Source organism: Balearica regulorum, chromosome 10 (genome assembly GCF_011004875.1).
Source record: "Balearica regulorum gibbericeps isolate bBalReg1 chromosome 10, bBalReg1.pri, whole genome shotgun sequence".
NCBI lineage: Eukaryota > Metazoa > Chordata > Aves > Gruiformes > Gruidae > Balearica > Balearica regulorum.
In genome coordinates, this window is record NC_046193.1 from 4224204 (window position 1) to 4246031 (window position 21828).

Below are 21828 nucleotides of genomic sequence, written 5' to 3' on the forward strand. Positions count from 1 at the left end.
TATTTTTCTGCTAATGGCGTGCAGCTCCTATGTTATTCTTTGTATTGCTGTGTTTTGAAGTACTGGATTAGGTAGGTCGATATTGGGGAGAGGCAGGGAGAAGACTCTAACAGATGAAGTTATTTCATCCTTTGGGAAGTTAATGGTGTGGAGTGGGATATAGAACTCAGTCTTTAGAAGTACTCAGTACTTTAGTACTCAAATAGGTTGCTCTGCTTAATCAGTATTTGTGAAGTAACAGTCTGTTATTTATTCTTTAGAATTACTCTTTCTTCTATTGGTAACAATAGGCTGCCATCCTCTGGTGAAATTTGTTAACTGTCTTGTAGGGATCTGACAGATTTTCAGAAGAGAGAAGCCCATTAAAGTTTGGAAAGCTTAGATGTGGAGTATGTATTAATATTTTTATTAGATGGACATAGTTACTTGTACAGGAATAAGCAGTAAGAGAAGACTCTTAGAAAGATTTATATCAAATCTCTCTTTCTTCCTCTTTTCTTTTTCTATAACATCTGCAGAGAATGTAAAGGTGGAGTTGATATCTTCACAGATTTTCCTCCCTGTCTGGTGATACTGAACTCCCCTGTTCTGTGGAAAGACCATTGAACACCAGTGTATTATTGTTAGTTAGCTATTATTCTGTTCACTTAATTGCTGTGCATATTCAGAAGTCATTGCTGAAACTGTGTAAGGTGCATTTTACATTGTACTGTCTATATGTCATTGTGACATCCACTTGGGGTTATGTTAAAGTGTGCCAAAGATACAAGGTGTGTAAATTACTAGTTATTATTACCTACAAATGCTAGCTGAAGAATGATATCTGAAAATAGTGGAGGATTGTTGAACAAATTTTTTTCTCATAGGTGACAGACATCCTATGAATTTGTGGGACATGATGTGGGAAATTACTGTCTTTTCTCTAAAAATAACTCTTACAGGACATCGTTTAACTATTTGATACTTACCTGCCTTATGCAAAATTGCCAATGTAGTTTGTCACAGATAAAGTTTTTTGAACTTCAAAGCTAGCTGACTTGGCCTTGAAGATGATGAAAAGCTAAGCGGTTGATAAAATCCTTTAGAGATTATTTATTAAGTGTGAGAGTAGAGGCAGTATCTTCAAAATAGTATTGCAGTTTCTTCTATGAATGTTAGATGTATCCAAGGATGCTGACTGTAGAAAGAGTTTCTCAGTCTGAGCGCATGGCAAAGAGGAAAGAGTGAGAAGGCAAGAGAGCTTTTAAGGCCTTGGAAGGATAAGATCAAGACTACATAGCCTCCTACCTCTTAGGACTCTGCTATGTTTTTACAAAGCTTTCCCGTTATATTGACTTCAACAGGTGGACCTAAAATTTGATGAAACTCTTATGAGAGTACCTGTAAAGAATTCTTAGGTTTAGAAAGTACTAACTGTGCTTTTCTAGGGACTGGGACTACTCTGCTAAAGCCATGGCCCAAGGAGTTTCAGACGAGGTCCAAGACCGAGTACACTTTCTGGAATCCGTATTAGGATCGTTAACTAGCCTCAGCCAAAACTCCTTGCCTTCAGAGACCAAAAAGCCCAGTGGCCGTTTTTCTTACATGTGCCTGGCAGTCGTAGGAACACGGGCAGTTGGAACAAAAGCAAGAGGTATTTTTATTTTCTCATGTGGCAATCTACTCACCTGTGGGCATTTGTTATGTTTGGAAATTTTATGCTAAATGCAGTTATTGAGATTTACTGAGAATATAGGTAACTGTTTCCAAGAGCAACTTGCTGCTGAGTAGATTTATGAGCAGTGAGTTCGTTGAATTGGCTGCTTTGGGATAGAGAGAGGTAGGCTAACAAAAGGAAGCAGAAGTTGTTCTACACGTGTTCAGACCTTAGTCCATCTTCTGAAACGTCTTAGTCTTGGCAGATGCAGCATTCCTCTTGTCCCTTGCATAAGCTTCAATTAGATAAGGAATTGTTTGGTTTCTGTTATGTTTCCTTTTAATCCTTACTACTAAATTAGTGTAGAATAATGTATTACATTACACTGTGAGTTTATTCTTTTAGGTAAGCTGCAGAAATTTGAATCAGCTTTTCTATTTATGTTGTCATTGCTAAATTGGTGTAACTAGTATAGCATGAGTGTTTAAGAATACACTTAAACTAGTTATTCATATAAATGTAAGGATTTTTCTGTTATCAATTCTATTCTTTTTACTAGCTTTGTACTTGCTCATTGTTGTGCTTTCAACTGAAGAATTGATTGAAGTACGCCTTTATCCCCCTTACTCGAGGTGAAACCTGTTAAGTGTTCTACAAAGCAGGTAATGGTTTGAAAATTTTCCTTCAGTTTTTCTTTTTTAACCTTCTTTAGGATTGAACTTCTTTTTGCTGTTATGGTGCTATTTGACCACTCTTTTCCACTGGAAGTCCCTCAAATCCTTTTTGGCTCTTGATTACCCTCTGGTCATCTACACATTTTCCTGCCTCACCCTTTATTTGCCTTTCCTCCATCTTTTTGCTAGTAAACTTTATAAGCAGTGAGCCTCTTGGGGAACATTAAGGACTTCAGCTTTTTAGCTGTTACTAGATAAGAATGGGGATTTATTTCAAATCTTTACTTTATTCTTGGACAGTTAGTTGTTATTGACAATGTCTTGTCTCTCTGATACGGGGTTATGAGCTGTTTATGGTAGGATAAGATAGGGTAGCCTATCATTAAAGGAAGGTTGATATTTCCTAAAGGATATGAATGTGCACTTGGGCTATTACCATGAAAGTAGTAGGTGCTCCTGCTTGGGTATGAATGTAGACATTCTGTGTGATGATGATTTACTCTAGGGTAGATGACTAGTCTGTGTGGTGTGTTATTTATGTAACTAGGCTGTTTCGTTCTCAGTTCCTTATTTCTGCCCTTGTTTTTTCCAACATTCTTCCATGCTGCACATAAATCTTGTAGAGGTGGCTTAAAGAGTTGCCTGTTTCCCTCTGTAGCCTTGTCAGATTTGTTACTGTTGGATTTATTTAAAGTGCAACATATAGAGAGGCTCAGACTGTGTCTTTGCTGAGAATGCAGGGTTGCAGTAAAAGCTGGTATGCATTCCCTGTATCAACTGTATGTTAACAGGTCTGTGTTTCCTATGAGTGTAGTAACTAATTCCCTGGTGGAAACATTTACTGAAGGTATTACCTTTTTTCCTATATATACATCAAATTTGTCTTCTAGCATCAGTCTACGTTTAGAGATCATAGCTTTTCATGCATGATGACATAGCTATGGCTAAATAAGTCCATGATATAAACTAGATGACCTGATGAATATATAGTCATTAACTACTGTTTTCAGTACTATCATTGCTTTCCCCATGGTATTTGCTAGGAAATGCACTCCTTCAATGCTTGGTGATCTGCAGATATGTTTTGGTTTTTGTGTTTTGTTTAGTGTTTTGTTTTTATTCTGCCTTGAAGTGTTTGACAGAATTTCTATTTGCAAAAACTATTCTTCAGTAAAAGCCTCCCCTGGAGTCTCTCCCTCTTCTCTCCATGTGGTTTTGGGTCTCAACAGCATAGTGGTGCCAAAAAAATACTGAATATTGAGACCAAGCAGATGAAAACCATCAGATGTTAGACTTGGTGCTTAGTGTACTTAGGGAGGTAATAGACAGGCTGAGGGATTGGGAATTGCTTGATTTCTATGTAGTATTTTCTTCTGCTACTAGTCCACGTCATTTCCCATAGCTGCTTCAAATAAAGCGTTGAATTTTTAACTGCAGCAGTGATAAATGATCCGCAAGGTACATAGATTTCGAAAAAAGGAAGAATAGAGAAGAGAAGAGTCAGAAAGGTTTTTGGTTCTAATCACTGAATGTTTTGACATGACCTATCATGTAAGCAAGTATACAAATGCAAATATTCTTTAAGTTTATTTAATTTATTTTGATTCCCAATAGCAAATATACACTAAATAGATATATAAAATATCCATTTTATACAGTACTGTCAGTATTGAGAATTCTATGTGCTGACCTAGGTAAGAAGTCAGGGCAGCTGAGTTCCAGCTATCTGCTTGCATTCAGCAATTTTAAGGTACTTACATTAACGAGGGATTCTTAACCCGTGTGATGTCAAAATATAAAAGAGGAAAAAATTAAATGAAAAATATGATTACAGTTGTTATAGATAAAGGAAAATGTTTGTGCTGGCCTACAAGGAGTTTAATAATCATTCCTATTAAGCTTGAAGCATATGATAGGTCTTGAATCCTACCTTTTAATGTTCAGAGTGCATCCGATTATGTTGACAGCAAAACATTGAAGGACATTTCCCTCTTAAAGTTGCAAGAAAAAAACAAAAAAAAATTTTAAAGGTTTTTTTGTGTGTTCTTGATATGAAACCCGCCTTTATCTCACTTAATAGATTATAAAAATATGTTCTATTTTAGAGACAAAAGACCTCACAATACCTTTTTATGGTATCTTTGCCGATTACCAAAAATGGCACAAGAAGTTGTTCCTGAAGTCTGATAATTTTTTTTGCCACTTTTCTTACAAAACTTTTTGGCAGAGGAAAAGGTCCTTACTGTGGAAAAAGACACTTCCACTTGATTTTTAGAATTTATTTGAAAGAAAGAATATGTCAAAACTATGTGATTTAAGTAAAGAATTTAACATCTATAATAGGAAACATCAAATACAGTTTCCAGTTCCACTTCCAAGAGTCTTCCGTAAGATATAAAGGCTTTTGTTTAAATTATTCAGGTGTAGGTTGAACATTGTCAAATAATACAATGGATCCTACTAACGTATTGTTTCCAATTAATTGTCTCTGAAATAGTAAATACTTTGTAAACTGGTAAAATAGTGTAAAATTGACATTTTCCTGAAAATTTCAAGTATTGTAGAACTGATTTGGACAAGTCGCTTTTTGAAATGACCAACTTCGGTATCAGTTGAGGAAATTTCCAAGTTGCACACTGTTTCTGGCTAAAATGCAACGGAAAGTTGAAGGCTGAACCTCCCAGTACTTTACAGGATTATTGAAGAGGCTTATGCCGCTGTATAGTGCTTTCTTCTTTCTTCCTCCTGTTGGGCAGAAATCATTCACTCCCAGTTTTGCAATGTGATTAGAATGAAGGAAGACTACCTGCAGCAATAAGAAACAGTAAAGTATAATAGTTAGTATGTAAATGGTAAAAATATCTAAACATTCATTGGCATATAGATAACTGAGGCTTCCTATAAGATCAGTTGGATGCACACCTTAATAGTAACAGGAATTAAAAATTTGTGTTAAATCTTTAAAAAATGTCTCCCTCCTGCCACAGTCTCTTCAACCAAAAAAAAAAAAAAAAAAAATTCTATGATATTTTGTCAGTATAATTTGACTCTATTCTAATGCAACATTCTCCTAAAATGCAGTTTTATATTCTCTTATAGTAAGAATTATAATGATGCAATATTATATTCTCCCACTCTTTCAGTGCTTTAATATATTTTAAAAAGTAGTCTCTAGAAAAGTTGATATTAGAAGACATTTGTCAGTATGGTTATAGGAACAGATATGTCTAATGCTAATGTACTTTTTTTTTTTAAAGAGGCTTGTGATAGTAGAGTTTAGAATTTGTTAAGTAAAATAGTGTACATTGACAAAAGAATTCTTTTGTTTGTGTATCTAATTTTACATTACATTGTAAGTTGACGTTTGGGTTTATATATATATATGTAAAAAAATATTTTCCTTTAATTGCAAGTGAAATGAGAAGTGGAAAGAAATATTTCAGAGGTAAAAGCTTTTACCAAACAGCTTATTATGTGCTCTGTCATCTATGCATTTCTTCATGTTTTCCCAAGCTTTGTTCTGCCCTATATCCTAAGGTATATGTCAACTTATAAAACATTTGATTTTAATTGCTATTCCAGAATTCTGGAAAGAAGTGTGTTTTGAAAGCATTTTATTGCAGAATTTATCTAGTTCTATATACAAATATTAAAATCTTATCTCATCAGTTCAGCCTCATAAATAATTTTCTTTGGATTTAAGGTTTTTCAGCATAGGAATGGAAGAATTTCCACTCTGGCTTGTTAATATGGAAACTATTATAAATCTGTAACAAACTTTCTGAAAACATTTTCTAGGTGTAGCAGGTAGTTTTCTGGGTTTTCGGTTTTTTTGGGGGTTTGTTTTTTTTTTTTTTTCTCCTCCTACAAAGAGTTCCTGCTGTTTGATCTTATTTATTTCTTCAAGTACGTGTATGATTTCAGGTTTTCCTAGTATGAGAGTCATGTCAAAATATATGTGACAGTTAAGTATGCTTTTTAATTATGTCCTAATCAGTATGGCAGTGTGAAAGTCAAATAACTCGTATTTCTATTAAGTTTAATATATGACCTGCAGATATTTCAGTTGGGGTAATCCAGGAGGAACTTTCTTGAGCTTATTTTTTTCAAGATGGATTTCACGTATACTTGGTATGTTGGCAAAACTTCCATTTTCCACATCTTTGATTTTATTATTCCCAAGGCCTAGCCTAGAAATGGTACACAGAACATTTAATAAAAGATTAATTGAGATTCACAACAGCATTGAGGAGCATACTTTTTTTTTTTTTTAAAAAAGATTGAAATACACAGAAGTAGACATCGGGAAAAAAGAACTGGGGAAAGGTGATGAAGTCTTACCTCTGATAGGAAAAAAACCCATCATTGATCTAACAATTTTTTTTTTCTTAATTTAATCTCCACTTAAAGGACAGCAACTAGCCTGATGTGAGCAATTGTCCAGTTTTTCTACTTTCAGTGGCAAGATTTAAAATGATAAATATCAACCAATCTACTTGTAAAAGAAATCATGCCCTTTTATCAAGAGGTATAGCTACAAAGTATACTCACAGTAATAAAAAGTATTGCTCTAATAAATAGCCAGAAAAGAGAGAGTCTTATAAAGAAACAGTTATATATATAGCTTAGTCAAAAACTTTAAAATAAGCAGGACTACCTTCTTTCCTACTTCCATATTTTCCTTAATTTAGACCTTAGTTAGATTTTTTGCTATAAGACTTCAGCCTGTACTGCTGGGAAGATGATTCAGAAGCCGAAGGCACAGGTCAGTTTGGAGTTGCTCTTTCCACACGTCCTGCAATCCCCTTTTTCTTTTTTCTTAATTTCTTCAGAAACTGAAGTTGGTATTTAAACGCAGTTTAGTAGTTCCTCTTTGATAATAGTTGCTATTACCAAATCGAAAATTCAGTGCTGCTCAGCCATATTGTCAGGGTACTTAACTGAGCTTTACAGAAAGAAGTTCCTCCTTTTGTCCTACGTCAGTGACCCATTCCTCAGAAACATGCATTTTTTCTTTTTCTTTAAACCCCATCACAGTTGGAAATGGTTGTCAAGTTGTTTCCTTTAACAGCTACTGTATTTCTCTCAGGCTAGTGAGATGAATTGATCTTATCTTATAATTTCTGAATTTTTCCATATGTTTGTATAAACAAGTCTCAAATTTCCCTTTTCATGCCATATCTTTTATGTTTTATTTTGGTATGTGTATGGAGGGTCTCCTTCCAGTACACTTAGACCTTCTCTGGGATTAAAAAGCCATTATGACTCTTAAATCCTATAAATTTAGTTGCAAGAAAGGCAACTCAAAACTGAAATAGTCTGTTCTATTTTAATATTTGGTTTGTTTTAAGTTTGGTCTTATTTACAGCAGTTCTTACTAAAACACTTAAAATTTTTAATTCTCTTTTCTCCCATTAAAAAGAGAAGTATCAAATCTCAAAGACAAGATCTCAAAGAGATCCTACCAGGTCTGACCTTTCATCAAATAAAAGAATTCTGCGTGGGAATTTTACCTTTGAAGATCTTTATACCGGTTAAAATCTTCAAGTTCGATTGCTGTGATCTTATTGTCATCTAAGTGAAGTTCTAGTAGACTGGAGGGCAATTCTGATGAAAACCAAACACACAGTATGAGAAAAATCAGCCAACTTATTTTTGTTGGAATATTTATTATATTCCAAGCAGCTTCTTTCCTGTGTTTAGGATGGGGTGAAGAATCTTGGAGGGGGGTTGTCCACATCAAAGAAATGGCTGTTAGATACAAGTATGTTACTTTACAAAAAATAAATCATCAACATTTGGTTAAAACAGTAACTTTTTAAAAAAATACATGCATATGCTAATGTTAAGACTTCAAAGTTCCAAAATTTGATATAATTTTGCTAGCTTTCTTTATATTGGCTTTCATTTACTTTTCGTTAACCTGTTAAAGATGTAAATTGCATGTTATGTGCAATTACCTAACAGTTGGTAGTCAAAATCCTACTCCTGTGGAACCTGTGGCAGTTTTTGTAGAAACGTATTTTCTTCCAAATGATGTAACAATTGTTCTGCTATAGCTCCTAACTTGTTATCTGGGAGGAAAGCTTTCAGAATTCTCTAAGCAAAATGAGCTATTTGGTATGTTCTTTCCCCTGCTGGTACACAGACTGTTTTCTCATGTTGGTACCAAATAGTCCTAAATCAGAACTGCCAGTGAATGCATCAGGAGATGGAGAATCTTTTTTACAAAATCCTTTTAGTGAGGGCAGAGAAAGATAACTACGCTTTTGAATTTCTATATGCTGATCTTATGTTCAGTTTTACTAGCATCTGTCTAGATGGCACCCTGACACCAAACAAGGCCAACCACATATTTCTGTTACTACTATGGCTTAGGGGAGCACTGCTCCCATCGCCATTGCCATTTGTTGTAACATTACAATACTGAAGGAAGGGATATGCTTTACAATCTGTCTTTACGCCAGTTGACATGTTTTAGTGTATGTGCATTTGGGCTTTTTTCCAGTTTACAATTCTGACGGGTGCTGCTTGTGTCTGAGTTACGGTATTTAGAAGACTGCTCATCTGTCCATTTTAGATTTTAAGTGCATTTTATAAGTTACATTTTAAAAATATTTTTGTGTCATTATAGCAATTGCAGACAGAAGGATCTACAAACTTAGTTTCCATTTGCGTAGAATGTGTTCACCATGAAATCCTGTTTGTTTATGATTTGTTTATGTATGTGGGACCTCATGCTGTATTGTTTCCTTATAGGAGATTTCTCAATAACAAAGACAAAATCTGAATAATTTTATGTGTGTTTTTTTTGTGCTAAGTGACAGGAGGTGATATTATGATGATACTAGAAGAAAGTCCTTTTTTTGTGTTAGGGACGGTTACCACAGGCAGCCAGATAGTTTCAGATCTTAAAATGATCTGAACAGTTGAGGTGAGTTGGTTTTGTTTGTTATTGGGATTTTTTTTTAGGGTTGTCTGCTACAGGAATGCTTTTGCATATATATCTGTCTGCAAGAACGGATTAAATTTAATAAGAAACAAGTTCTTTATCTGAATGATCCAGAATTAAATATCTTAGGGGCCAACATTTAGTTTCCCTGTAAGTTAATGAATGATACAACATGCGGTGTTATGTTTTGTTTCCTCCCTTTTTCTCTTAGCTACTAGTTTTGAGCAGTTGAAAATCATGAGAATTTGGTTAAATACTATGTTGACCTACAGAAATAGGAGGTAGAGCGTTGTACTGAGTTCCTTCATGCTGCTTGTTTGGTCAGTGGTTTGTAAAGTTAGTGTTTTCATTTATTGCTACCTCCAAATCACAAGTTAATTGTTTTATATGAAGGAGTGATTTAATTTTGTAGTATGTTATGTTGAATTTAATTAAAATGTTAAGATGAAATTTTACTTAGCAAACCCTATCAAAAGATTTATAAAATGCTGTATTGGGTTTTACATTAAGGTGGTTATAATGCAGAACATATTTGAGCTATTGAGTCGCTTGAAACATTCAAAACTGAAGTTACAGATTTTGGGGGTTCATTTTAAATGCATAAAGGAAGTGGGAATTCTGTATCCCTTATGACCCAGTTCAAATATCAGGAGGTTTATCCTTTCTTTGTAAGGATTTTTGAGAGGCTGATGCAAAGTGACGTTGTATTATCATTTTCTTCGTGTTGTTCCTCCTGAGAAGAGTCTCTGGATGACTCTGTCAGAGGAATGGACTGCCTGACAAGGAGAAGGCAGGAGAGGGGGCTGGAGAGCGAGCGTGTGTGCAGGTGCATGCACACTTTTGAGATGTAGAATTGGATACTAAGTACAAAAAGAAAAATAAGTTAGGAGGTGGTTTGATAGTAATGACCAATACAAAACAGAATTTATCAACATTTTAATATTCATGTAGATGGTAATGCATTTTATTTAGGAGTATACTGGTGTAAGTAAAATAGAAAATGTAAAACAAAGCATACCTTTAGGAATTGAAGTTAATTTAGCTTCTGCAATTCTTATATGATAGATATTTACTCCTTCAAAAGCCCCTGGCTCTATTCCATCATTGTCAAGAGGATTTGCACTCATTTCTGTCCAAGGGGGGAAAAAAAGTATTTACAGCATAGGAATTGTGTGTATGTTAGACTAAGTTATAAACAGCTGATTTCATTTTCTTTATGACTTCTGATGTTCTAAGCATTAATTAATGTTTAGCATTGATTACCTATTCTGAGGGGTGGAAGTCACAGCTTTCAGTGATTAAAGGCTGGGTAACTTGGCTTTCAGGGTTACCAGAAACTTGACTTATGTAGCAACTTCACACAGAAATTAAAGGAGGCAATTGCACATTGGGGAAATGTTTGAACAAAAGTTATACATATGTTACATTTTTGATAAAGACATTTTCTTTTCTACTCAATTGGACTTACCTAAAACATGTAAAGACGTCATTCCTTTAAATGCATCCTTGTGAATTTTCTTAACCTTATTAGCATGAATTCTGAGCTCTGCTAAAGTTTTTGGTAAATTTGTTGGAATCTCAGTTAGCTGGTTATGGGATAAATACAGTCGTCGTAGCTTCTTTGTTGGTTGAAAGGCTTTTGGATGAATCTTGGATATTTTATTGTTGTTCAAAGCCAGTGCCTATGGAATATGGGAAGAGCAATACAAAGAAAATTTCTCTATACAGGGATGTTATGATTGTGAATTTTAAGTCATTAATTTGATACATAATTTAACAATTAAGTATATAAAACATTTCATTTTCCCACCAAACTTTGGCACTTTGTGTATACTTTGGGCATTGTACTTGATTGTGAAAAGCAAAAAAGAACCTGGAAGCTGGAACATCAACCAGAAGGTAGAGAAAAAACAATCAGAGCTGACAGGATACCAATGATAATAAGAAGAATTGGCAAAACAATACATTTGTCTTCATGTATTTTGTGGAATTGTATGGGGGTTATATTCTTTCTTATTGTTGTTGCTCCTTAATGTAGACAAATTCTCAAAACTCAGGATTTCATCTTTTATTTCAGCATAATGCTGCAAAATAAAAGTCAGGTTTTTAATCTGAATTTCTTAGAAGTTTATTTCTATATACAACTGATATACACACAAATTTATTTCTTATTTGCCATAATTTTTCAGCTCCTGTGAATTGACGTCTCTCTCTTGACTATACGGTACACCGGTCCTTTTTTTGGGACACTTTTTTTGTTCTTGGTTACTGTGTGTTATCAGAGAACTTGTAATAAGTTACTACAAAATATGAGTTATTTGACATTATTTGTCCTGTCAAATCACACCTCTGTATTTCTGTATCTAGACTATTAATTTTGTTCCTTTTTTACTTCTTTGAGCTGTTGGTAAGTCATCTGCTCTCTGGAATTGTGGAAAAAACCGTAGGGCAAAACTGAATTAATCCCTTTTTCCCCAGAAAAAAATGGGGATAACTTAAGGAAATAAACAGGAAATGCTCCTTCCTAATCCAAGTTACCATCTGTGCCGTTGCTAAGTAGACTAATACTCAGACAAGTTGTGTAAAGTAAACTTTCTTTTTAGTAAAAGATTTTGTTAGACCTTGCCATAAATTAACTGATGAGAAAAAGCAAAACAGCTCAGAGTTTTCAGTTATCGCCTAATTAAGTGGTGACTCTAATATATAATGTGGTGATTGCTGATGTATTCCAGTGACTTTCTCAGTCATTGGAGGTTTGTTTCTACAAGATTTTTTTGTACTGAATATAAACCACAGTTAGTGTGCTTACCCCTAACTTACTGGTAAGACCATTCTGTACTCAGACACGGGACACTTAAGGGGAATTGGAAACACTTTGTTGCAAATAATGAAGTTTTATGGTTCCTATTTTTTCTATGCTAGCTTAACCCATAATAATTAACAAGCCTCTTCAAAAACACTTAGATCTGGTAAATTTTCAGTTCTTGCTCAGAAACCAAATATGACTGAAAAGGATTTGGTTTATATTAGTTTGATGGGTATTTCATGTCTTTCTAATGTGCAATAGAATGTCATTAATTTGCTATAACTTTTGGAACAGATTTGTCATTTTTACAATGAAAATTTTAAAATTGTCAGTATTCGTTGGTACTGGATCTAGAGTGACATCTTATGGAAATAAGTATTCCAAACGAGATTTAATCTTCCTTTCCGAGGCCTCTGAGACTCATTACAAAAAGAGATATTGTGTACTGTAAATATCCAGATTTATCAGTTGCCAGCAATACTTCTTTTATAGCCTGGCTCTACGTCCATACTTGAGTGTCTTAAAAAATAGTAGTAAAGCACATGACTCTCTCAGTAATTCAGCATTGGTCTGTTTTCTGTTCAGGTCGATTGGATTTGTAACATTAGTTTCAGTGGCATATGTATCAGTTGTATGCTGCGTGCTTTTGAAAATACCCTCAGAAAATATCGTTCTAGTTCTGTGAGATGAAGTTTATTCTTCTATTTTACAGCTAAGCAGATAAAAAAGGAGCACTTGTCTTGCAGCCTGTAAAATGTAGGGAGCGTTTCTGTGCACACTAAGGACTGAATAAATCTTGAGAATCTTTTTGGTGAGATACACATAGTACATTTTCTGGATGTTGTAGAAAGTAGCGTAGTTCTTAAAGCTCAGGGAAAGTTGCTTCTTACTAGTCAAATATGCAGGCGCTAGACTATTTTTATGGATACTGTTGGAGAAGAAAAAAATCATTTGTATTTTAAAAGTATCAAAATATTTCAGATCGCTAAATAAGAATGCAAATTTGGAAAATAGCAAGCTTACATAAAGTGATGTGAGTCCTTGGAGATCATTTTCCTTGACTTCTTTAATTTTATTGTTTTGAAGATCAATCATACGAGTATCTGGTGGAATGTTTCGAGGTATTGATGTCAAACCTGTGAAATAAACAGAAACATGATGTGCCTGTATAGAAGTCCAAAGAAATTAACTGCTAAATAGCAAAACACAGTAAGATTGTTGATTATTATGATTGGAAGGAAAATAGGAACAGCCATAAAGCAAAGGATAGAAGGGGATATTTGATAATGAGAGGAACTAATTGTGTAAGAATGTATGACAAAAAGGCGTGGATAGTTTCAGGGGGAACTGCTTCTACCCCTGACCATGAAAAGCTTGAGTGGAGTTCTCATTGCAGATTCCTTGCATGTGGGAAATAAGCCGCCTCAGAGCGCAGGTTGGTTGTTTTACAGGGAAACTGCTTCAGTCCCTGGAGGAAGCAGCCCTCAGAGGATCTGGGGCTCTGGTTCTGGCTCTGGATTGAGGAACAGGGCTGTTGTAGTGGCTTTAAGGGATCTCTGCTCAGTGCTTGAATGCTCCTTTCTGCCTCTACACTGCCCTTTCCCTTGTATGGGCACCATTGCTTATATAGCCATACAGATAACATCAGGACTGAGAAATGTATTCTTGTTAAAAGTGGCAAAAGATGGTCTTCCAACTGCCAGTACTTAATTACCAGTTGTATAAATCCCCCAGTCCAGTTCACTGTTCAGTTACAAAGCCACGTCAGCTCGTGCCATCTGAGATCTCAAATCAGCAGAAGAGTCTAGCAAGGGATAGTTACCTGCTTTTCAATGGAAACGCTGATGCATCAAATGCTAAATGCTGCTCCAGTTTGTTAACAGTTATTCCATAATTAATAGGCTACAGTCATTTAAAGACGAAGTCTTTTAATAGGGGTTTTTTTCTATGTGTGAACTTAAAGTGATTTGCAATCTGTAAACCAGATGCGATAACCATAGCTTATTGCTGTCAGCAAAAGTTTATTTTGATTTCTTAATTATGACACATTTAAAAAACCCCAGCAATTTATGTATTGACTCAGTGTTTCTAAGACATATGAGGAGTCTAGGATTAAGTGTAGGATGGTGGCAGAGCTGTGATGAGAATACATGTCACTGTCACTGTGCTAGTGGCAGGAGCATAGTCCTTTGATTGCCTTGAAACGTGGGAAAACTTCAATGAATACTAATTCAAATTGGAGAGATTAATAATGAATTCATATTTAGGGACTAGTATGTATCTGCAACACTGACAGTAGCAGATTTGCCTTCAGTTGAAACGTTATTAGTGATGCGCACTTTAATGAAAGTTAAGCTGAGCAAATAGTTTGTGTCTTATTTATGCGCTGGTGTTAACCTTCCTTGTGGTTTATTTATGGCCTCTTTTTTATGTTTTCTTGTCAGTTGTAAATGAAGTACAGAACTTCTTTAGCCATAGTCTTTTTTGAGAGAGGAGACTAATAGCTTGTCTAATGCAAACAGAAGATACAGCAAACTTGTGCTCCTCTATTTGGATGTAACTTCATGAAAGTAAATGAAACAGGAGAAAGTGTAATCTAAAATGTAAATATAAGCGTTTTTGCCTTCTGTGATGTTTTAGTGGATAAACTATTTATTCAGTTAAATAGTTCTAGAGTTATTTGTTACATATTCTAAATGACTTTCCATTCTATGCTGTTATCAATAGAAGTCATTGCTAATGGAAAGTGGCTATAGCAGTTTGAGTTTTCCAAACTGATGCACATGAACTGGGAAAATATTTATGTTGTAAAAAGTGCTGGACACAAATTTGTTGCTGCATATGAATTAGATATGGTATGCAAACCTAACTGAAAAAATGTCAGCTCCTTTTGAAAATGACTAGTATGTGTAGAAGTTCTGGAGCTGTAGAATTCATCTTTTAAAAGGCAAATCCTCCAAAGGAGAGTCCAGTGGAGAACAGACACATAAATTCATTCTTACCTAGGTCAGAGCAATGGACAACTCTCACATAGCACTGGCATCCAAAGGGACATATTGGGAACAGATCAAAAGGAATTAGTGGTATAATTGGTTCAGTGGTTGGAAATAGAGAATTGTCATCATCGTCATCGTCATCATCTTCTTCCATGTCTTGGAGCATCATATTCTTTAGTGTAAAATATGAAGGACCAATGAGAGGTTTGGCAGAGCACAAAGCCAAGAAGAGGAGGAGTGTGTATTCTTTCATATCTTCTTAATCAGGATAGCCAATCTTGAAGAGGAAAGTAAATAAACAAAAAACCCCAGACGCAAGACTCAGTGAATGTGAAACAGCAAATAAACGTATTTACTTCACTTACTGCTACAGTCTGTGGTCTTGAAAAAAGGTCTGTTATGAATATTAAGGTTTAATTAGTACATGAAAAATGCAGAATATTTAAAATCTTCTTTAAAATATATTTATAAAATTATGTGTTATAATAAATACTATTAAAATAATTCATCAGCCATTAATGCCATATAAAAGTGTTTTAGCTGAGTTTAAAAAATAGTATCATCATTTGCTTCAGGCTTTGAAGTGTAATTTTTCTAGCAAATTTTACCAGAACTTGAAATTTGGTTTATTTTATTCCTTCTTAATGAAAAAATATTTTCAATGGGATACATGGACTTACGTGCATTGCTTGTATCTAGAAAATCGGGAAATACTTGATTAGCAATACATAAAATGCGCTCATAAGGATACTCCCTAAACACTTCCAATTAAAAACTTCTTATTCTAACCTGGAAAAATAGGTAAGAGTTTTCAGTCCTGACAACAGCTTTTCCCAAATTTCAGACATTTGAGTATTATCGCTATTGACAGAAATTCACCTCTGTATTTTAATGCAAGCACATTTGTACATGACTTGTATTTGATGAGGTCTCTTTTCCCTGACAAGGGCTTGCAGGTTATGGGTCTGTGTCACTTGAAATCAGTAACTTAAATTGCATCCAGAAAAAAGTTGGAAACCAATACTTCTATGTGCATATTTTTTCAATAAACATTTTTTTTTCAACCAGCTTTGTTGTCTTGGGGCCTGTACGTGATAGCTAGGCAGCCAGCTATATTCGAAAGGAGCTCAAAATGTGCTGTACTTGAATTTAATGCCATAAACCCCATCAGCTTTCTAGATTACCTGTAACTTGAAAGTGTCTTTCCTGTGTAATCGAAGGTCCTTCAGTCTGGAAGACAGAAAGATGTTGGATTGGCTAGAGTACCTTCAATGCAGAAACCGCCATATCAGATCGCTACATTTCTTTTTTTCTGATGTTACTGAGAAGAATACACAAGTTACAAAGGACTTAAAAAGTAGATTTGTCTTTAGAAAAATTGGACAGATTCTGTCTCATTACAGCTGTTCATTCAACTTCATTCCCCTTCTCTGAGTTCTCATTTTACCAGATTTCTTTTAGCCACACCTGACTGGGAAAGCGAGGAGTCCAGTCCTACAGTATAGAGTGTTACCTGAGTAATGATGATCAGCAGGTCAAAACCCTTAGATATTTTCTACTCTGGTTTTATTATAAAGATTATTTTATGACCAAATAGTCCTATAAAATTAGACACAAAGGAAAACAGAAATAGTAAGAATTGCAACTCTGTGAGAAAAGACTGTAAATTCCACTCCCAGCTCAACATTGTTCCCACTGAAGCCCATTTCTGGGAGTTGTTTGGATCCTACAGCGCACTGTGCAAACTAAGAGGGGCTGTTGTAAAGTTTATTATGCATATCCTGTTTATAAAAATGTTTCTATTTAGACTATCATAGACCTCTTTAGGGAAATATTAAATGGATGTCAATTCTTGTTTGATCACCTAATTAAACGCTTGCTGATCTGTTTATAGCTGTAAAGTGTCTTTATGTAGGCATTTTGTCATTGGTCCTCAGTCACAGAAAAAGGAGTACACTGGTTTGTACAAGGGTGTTGACTTATTTAAAATTCTGAGGTTTTGCTTGTATTTCTTTTTTTCCGTACAAGGTTGTTTTGATGTTTCTTGTATATGGTTCTTAACAGCATTAAAATGCTGTGTATTGCATACATTGCTACTACTGTAATTGTGTATGTTTCAGAGTGTATAAAAAGAAAAAAGCTAACAGTAGTTAGACTATGTAAAACTCACCCTTTCAAAAAGAATGCAGTGACTCCTCCCCTCCAAATATGTGTCTGAAAACAGAAGTACAATATACTTTGTGTCTTGTAGGTATGCAGCATATAACTGTAAGTTTGATATTTATTGTAATCTTCCAGTTTCAGTAGAGTGTGTACCTTTACTGATTTAACAATCTCTTAAAAAAATCATCCCATATATTTTTCCCATATATTTTCCTTTGTGTTCAAAATAATGTTGTCTTTCAATGCTCCTTTTTATAGTTGTACTTGCAATCCTATACAACGTGTTTTCCTGAAAGACACTTTGAATATAAACAGTGCTGGGAACAAGATGTGGAACGTATATTTGTTTGTTTGCAAAGAATTGTGGTCAGGTCTGGCTTGTACACCTTTGGAATATTTGGCACTTTCAATCTTGTATTTCAGCTTCAGCAAAACAATCAAAATGTTGAATACTTTAGTCATACCATTAATTAGGAGATGAGGACTTTGAAGCCTTTCAGACTTCTGAGTTCTTCCTATTCTTGGGCAAGTGCTTTAATGGATGGGTGTTCACAGATGGACACTCAGGCTGGTCTTCTTCCCCTGGCTGCTTAGATATTAAGTGACAAAACACTCTGTGCTTTATTCAGTAGTGTTGTACCATTTCTGCATGTAGGGTATCAAGTGTTGTAGCATGTACCATAGAATCATTTTTGCTGGAAAAGACCTTTAAGATCATCGAGTCCAACCATTAACCCAGCACTTCCAAGTCCACCACTAAACCATGTCCCTGTGGGCCACATCTACATATCTTTTAAATACCTCCAGGGATGGTGACTCAACCACTTCCCTGGGCAGCCTGTTCCAGTGCTTGAATATCTTGGGACTATTTGTGGTAGACACTGGATGTATAGTTTTGTTGTACTTTTTCACGTATGTTCCTGAAATGTTCCTCTGGATATGGTGCTAGGAAGTTGTATTATGAAACAATTTAAAAATCTGTTTCCACACTTTCACCTGTAGCAAATGGACTGCATATTTCCTTTCAAGGTATTCAAAAAACTAATTATGATTTCGAACTATGAAAAGGTTGAAGCTATGATTGGAGTACTGGCTGATTTGAACTCTTGAAAAACACGCGTTGTTCACAAACAGTGCTAGAAAAGTAGTGCTAAAGTCTGTCATTGACAACACATGTTAGTCCTGTGAGTTAAATCTCTTGAAAACAAGTCCCTTTACAGAAGCAAGCCTGAGTTGTGATGATGGGTTTTGTTTTGGGTTTTTTTGGGTGTGGGTTGTTTTTTTTTTTTATATATTTGTTTGGTTTTGGAAAGAGAAAAAGCCCTTGCTTCATTTTCCCATTTTGCCATTAGGAAATCCTTATTGCTAATTGGCTTTGTAGTTAGAGGTGGTAATCAAGTTTGACTCTAGGTTTACATTGACCAAAGAACTACCAAAGAATGGATTCCAAAGAACTGCTAAAGAATGGATTCCAAAGAACTGGATTTTATGGAGGCTTTTAATTATTTTTCCTGGCTGGGGTTTTAAGTTTCCCAGTAAATAGATGTTGATATATCTCTGTAGAAGTGCTCTGACCCTGCAGCTCATCTCAAAGAACTTGTACAAACTTTCTGTGTGCTTAAACTTCAGGAGTAAGAGAATTAAAAGAAAATTAAAGCCTAAAATCCAAGATCCTAGTGATCTTTCTGGAAATATGTTAATTATTTTATCATGAGAATTTTATGCAATATTTAATTGTTTCAGAAAGTACAGTTCATTAATGCAGCTGTACTAATGGTCTGCTGCTGCCACTGAGGCTGGTTCTGCTCCCAGGCACATACTTTCAGTTCTCTCATACCAGCTTTTCTGCTCAGGCTGTTCTCTGAGCTGATTGAACTCACTCAACCAGCATAAAGCTAATGTGACCAAGGGAAAAAAAAAAACCCAACACATTCTTTCTGAGTGAACAGACTGAATCAGTCAGAGTATCAAAGCCAGCACAAAGGAGTGGGTGGAACAGCTTGGTTTAGGGGGGCGGAACGTTGAATGGAAGGAGAAAGGAACAGCCATTCTTGACTTATGCATGCTGGTAGACAGGCTCAGGTGTTCTGTTGAATAGTGCCCTGAACAGATGATTGTTGCTTGGGCAAAGTCTGGCCTTGTCCAGTTTCATTCTTACAGACCAGAACATTGAAGATGAGTTTGAGAAAGAGTGTAGCAAATTCAAGGAGGGCTCACATACTTCTTCATTACACATTCTTTATAGCAATCCTACTTTTCCTGCAGTACAAAAAGCTTCTGAATAACACCTTTCCACTGGAACACTAGCCAGGCCAAAGTGAACTGAATGTGGAGCTTACATTTTACATGTAGAGATGCTGGAAAGGCTGACTTTCTTTCCTGAAGTATGTAACAATCTTAAAATCACTCTACTAATTGTTTGGGACATACTTATCCTCACGAATGTGGTGATCTTTACCAAAACTCATATTGCCAAACAGCATGTGGAAGACATGAACTTTTTCCACTATTGGTTTAGGATATTTATTATTTATAACTAGTTAAACGCAGGTGATGTCATAGTATCTTAATATGATTAAAACCTTTTATAGATTGTGTGGGAAATTCCCACATAAGTGTGCAGTAGTTCTGTGACATGAAAATTCTAAACATAGATTATGGGAAGAAAAACACTTTCTGTGAGGATAGAAGTTGTTAGTATGGGATGTGTGCATAATGCAAAATGATAATAATTAAAAAAATCTGGAGTCCTTGGCAGTTGCATGCCAGCCCTGCAGCATGTGGTCTTTGTTGTCTTACCAGTTATGACACTGAAGGAGTTAACAGATAAAGTTTTAAGACTTAAAAAGACTCTAAATTATGTTTAGAAATCATTTCTGTTACCAGTGTACGGAGGTGAATTTCCTATGGCATTGTTTCTGAAAAGGAAATGTTTAAATGATACAGTGGTGGTCTTTACAGAGGCAAAGAAAAATCCCTGTGTTCATTAATAACACAAATCATTGCACTGTGCACAGATTTTGTCCAAAGAAAGGCAAGACCATAGCTGTTTTGAAAGCTATATTTAAAAATAGTTCTGGTTCTATTAGTCATTGTCCCATTCCAGAAATAAAAGGACTTTATGTTTAACTCTTTCTCTACTGATTTACTTAAATTGCTTAAGAAAAACAGGAAATTTTTTTGTCATTAAGATTACGGAAGAAATGATTCTGCCTTAAGAAATAGTCCAATATTGAAGTTAGGTAGTATAATAATGAATAGCATGTTTACAAAATCAGTTATGTTTAGAGAGTGTTTGCTTTGTGTGGAAAACGCTGCTTGACTCTTGTGTGTTACTGAATGTCATCTATGAGCATTTTTATGTTGTAGCTCATCTACAGTTTGCTCTCTCGTGTTTTTTAATTACTTTGCTGATACCTACTTTAAAAAAAACCCACCTTAACACCAAATTACAGAAGGTTGACACTGAGCTGTAACTATAAGAACTGCTATAAATGTAGGATAGATTTTCATAGATTGTAGTAACTGAAGAAATTTTTTTTATTGTCAGTTAGGTCTTTCTGACAAGTCTTTAATAGTTGAATAATTGACTGTAGCTTTTTTTTTGCTTTGCAGCTCAGATGTAGTAAATACAGTATTATTTCAGCTGCAAAGTAGATTTTTCAAATGTTCTATTAAAAAAGTGGTACCTCTAAATTACCTGATAATATTAATCTGCACATATAGTGACTGACAATCTATTGCTTAATCTTTATTGCTACTTAAATAGAATAGGTATTCAAACTGGACATACCTTGCAAGTTTGATAGTTCTTCCGGAAGCACTGTGATAATCCACCTGAGATCTTTATGTCCAGTTATTTCATATTAAAAATAAATATAGAAAAAGGAAGTTAGATTGAGTTCTGTGAAATGGAAAGTAAATATAAAGAAAAATTCCACTTCCAAACTTCTTGATCCTCCTGGCACCGTGGGTGATACCAGAGTAAAGTGCTGCTTCAGATTAGCCCATCTTAGTACTGACGAATGATATTAAGGCGACTTGTTACCACTCATATGTTTTTCATCACTGCCTGTATTACAGCCAAAACTTCTGGCTTAACTCTAGACGTCTAGTGGAAGACTTTGTAAAACCTGTAGTTTAATAATAGTTGACATCAGGCCATTGGAAGTACAGTGAAGTATGTTTCAGGTCATTCCTGCTATGGAATCACACTTCTTGTTTAGGATTTCATTAGCCAGTTTTCTTTAAAAAATGTGACTTGAATAAAAGTATGAAATCTTAGCCAGTGGCAGAGTAAACCAGTAGCCTATAGCGATCAGCATGTTACCAAACCTTTCTAAGGTTATAAAATCAGGACTTTGTTGTGTAGTTATGTATAAATACTACCTCTTGCTTTCCATAGACAGCTATCTGGCTGGGGAAGATGGTTCAAGAATGTAAAATGTAGATCAGATTTTATTAGTCAATATAGTTAATTTATTTCTCTTGTGAATGAGAAATTAAGTGTGTCTTTTATTTAAAATAGAGACAATATTTGCAATGTTCTATGTTAAGGATTGAAGTTGTGAGCTTAAAATAAAGCTTTTGAGAATTGGGAC

At 35.0% G+C, this 21828-nt stretch overlaps 2 protein-coding genes across 4 annotated transcripts in view; one reads left to right on the forward strand and one right to left on the reverse strand.

Moving 5' to 3' along the window:
- Window positions 1-21828, forward strand: part of CENPP (centromere protein P) — a 149828-nt gene that overhangs the window by 60112 nt on the left and 67888 nt on the right. The window lies entirely within an intron of this gene.
- ASPN (asporin) lies at window positions 4575-21336 on the reverse strand. Of its 2 annotated transcripts, XM_075762775.1 has the most exons (10): window positions 21021-21247; window positions 17235-17278; window positions 16249-16294; window positions 15071-15341; window positions 13092-13204; window positions 10731-10944; window positions 10281-10391; window positions 7824-7917; window positions 6362-6500; window positions 4575-5116 (listed from the first exon to the last, which is right to left on the reverse strand). In XM_075762775.1, the coding sequence occupies exons 4-10, from the start codon at window positions 15315-15317 to the stop codon at window positions 4919-4921; spliced, it is 1116 nt and encodes a 371-aa protein (XP_075618890.1). In that variant the 5' UTR covers window positions 15318-15341; window positions 16249-16294; window positions 17235-17278; window positions 21021-21247; the 3' UTR covers window positions 4575-4918. The 2 variants fall into 2 exon arrangements, with proteins under 2 accessions (XP_075618890.1, XP_010308270.1); XM_010309968.2 differs by lacking the exon at window positions 17235-17278 and having other exon boundaries at window positions 21021-21336.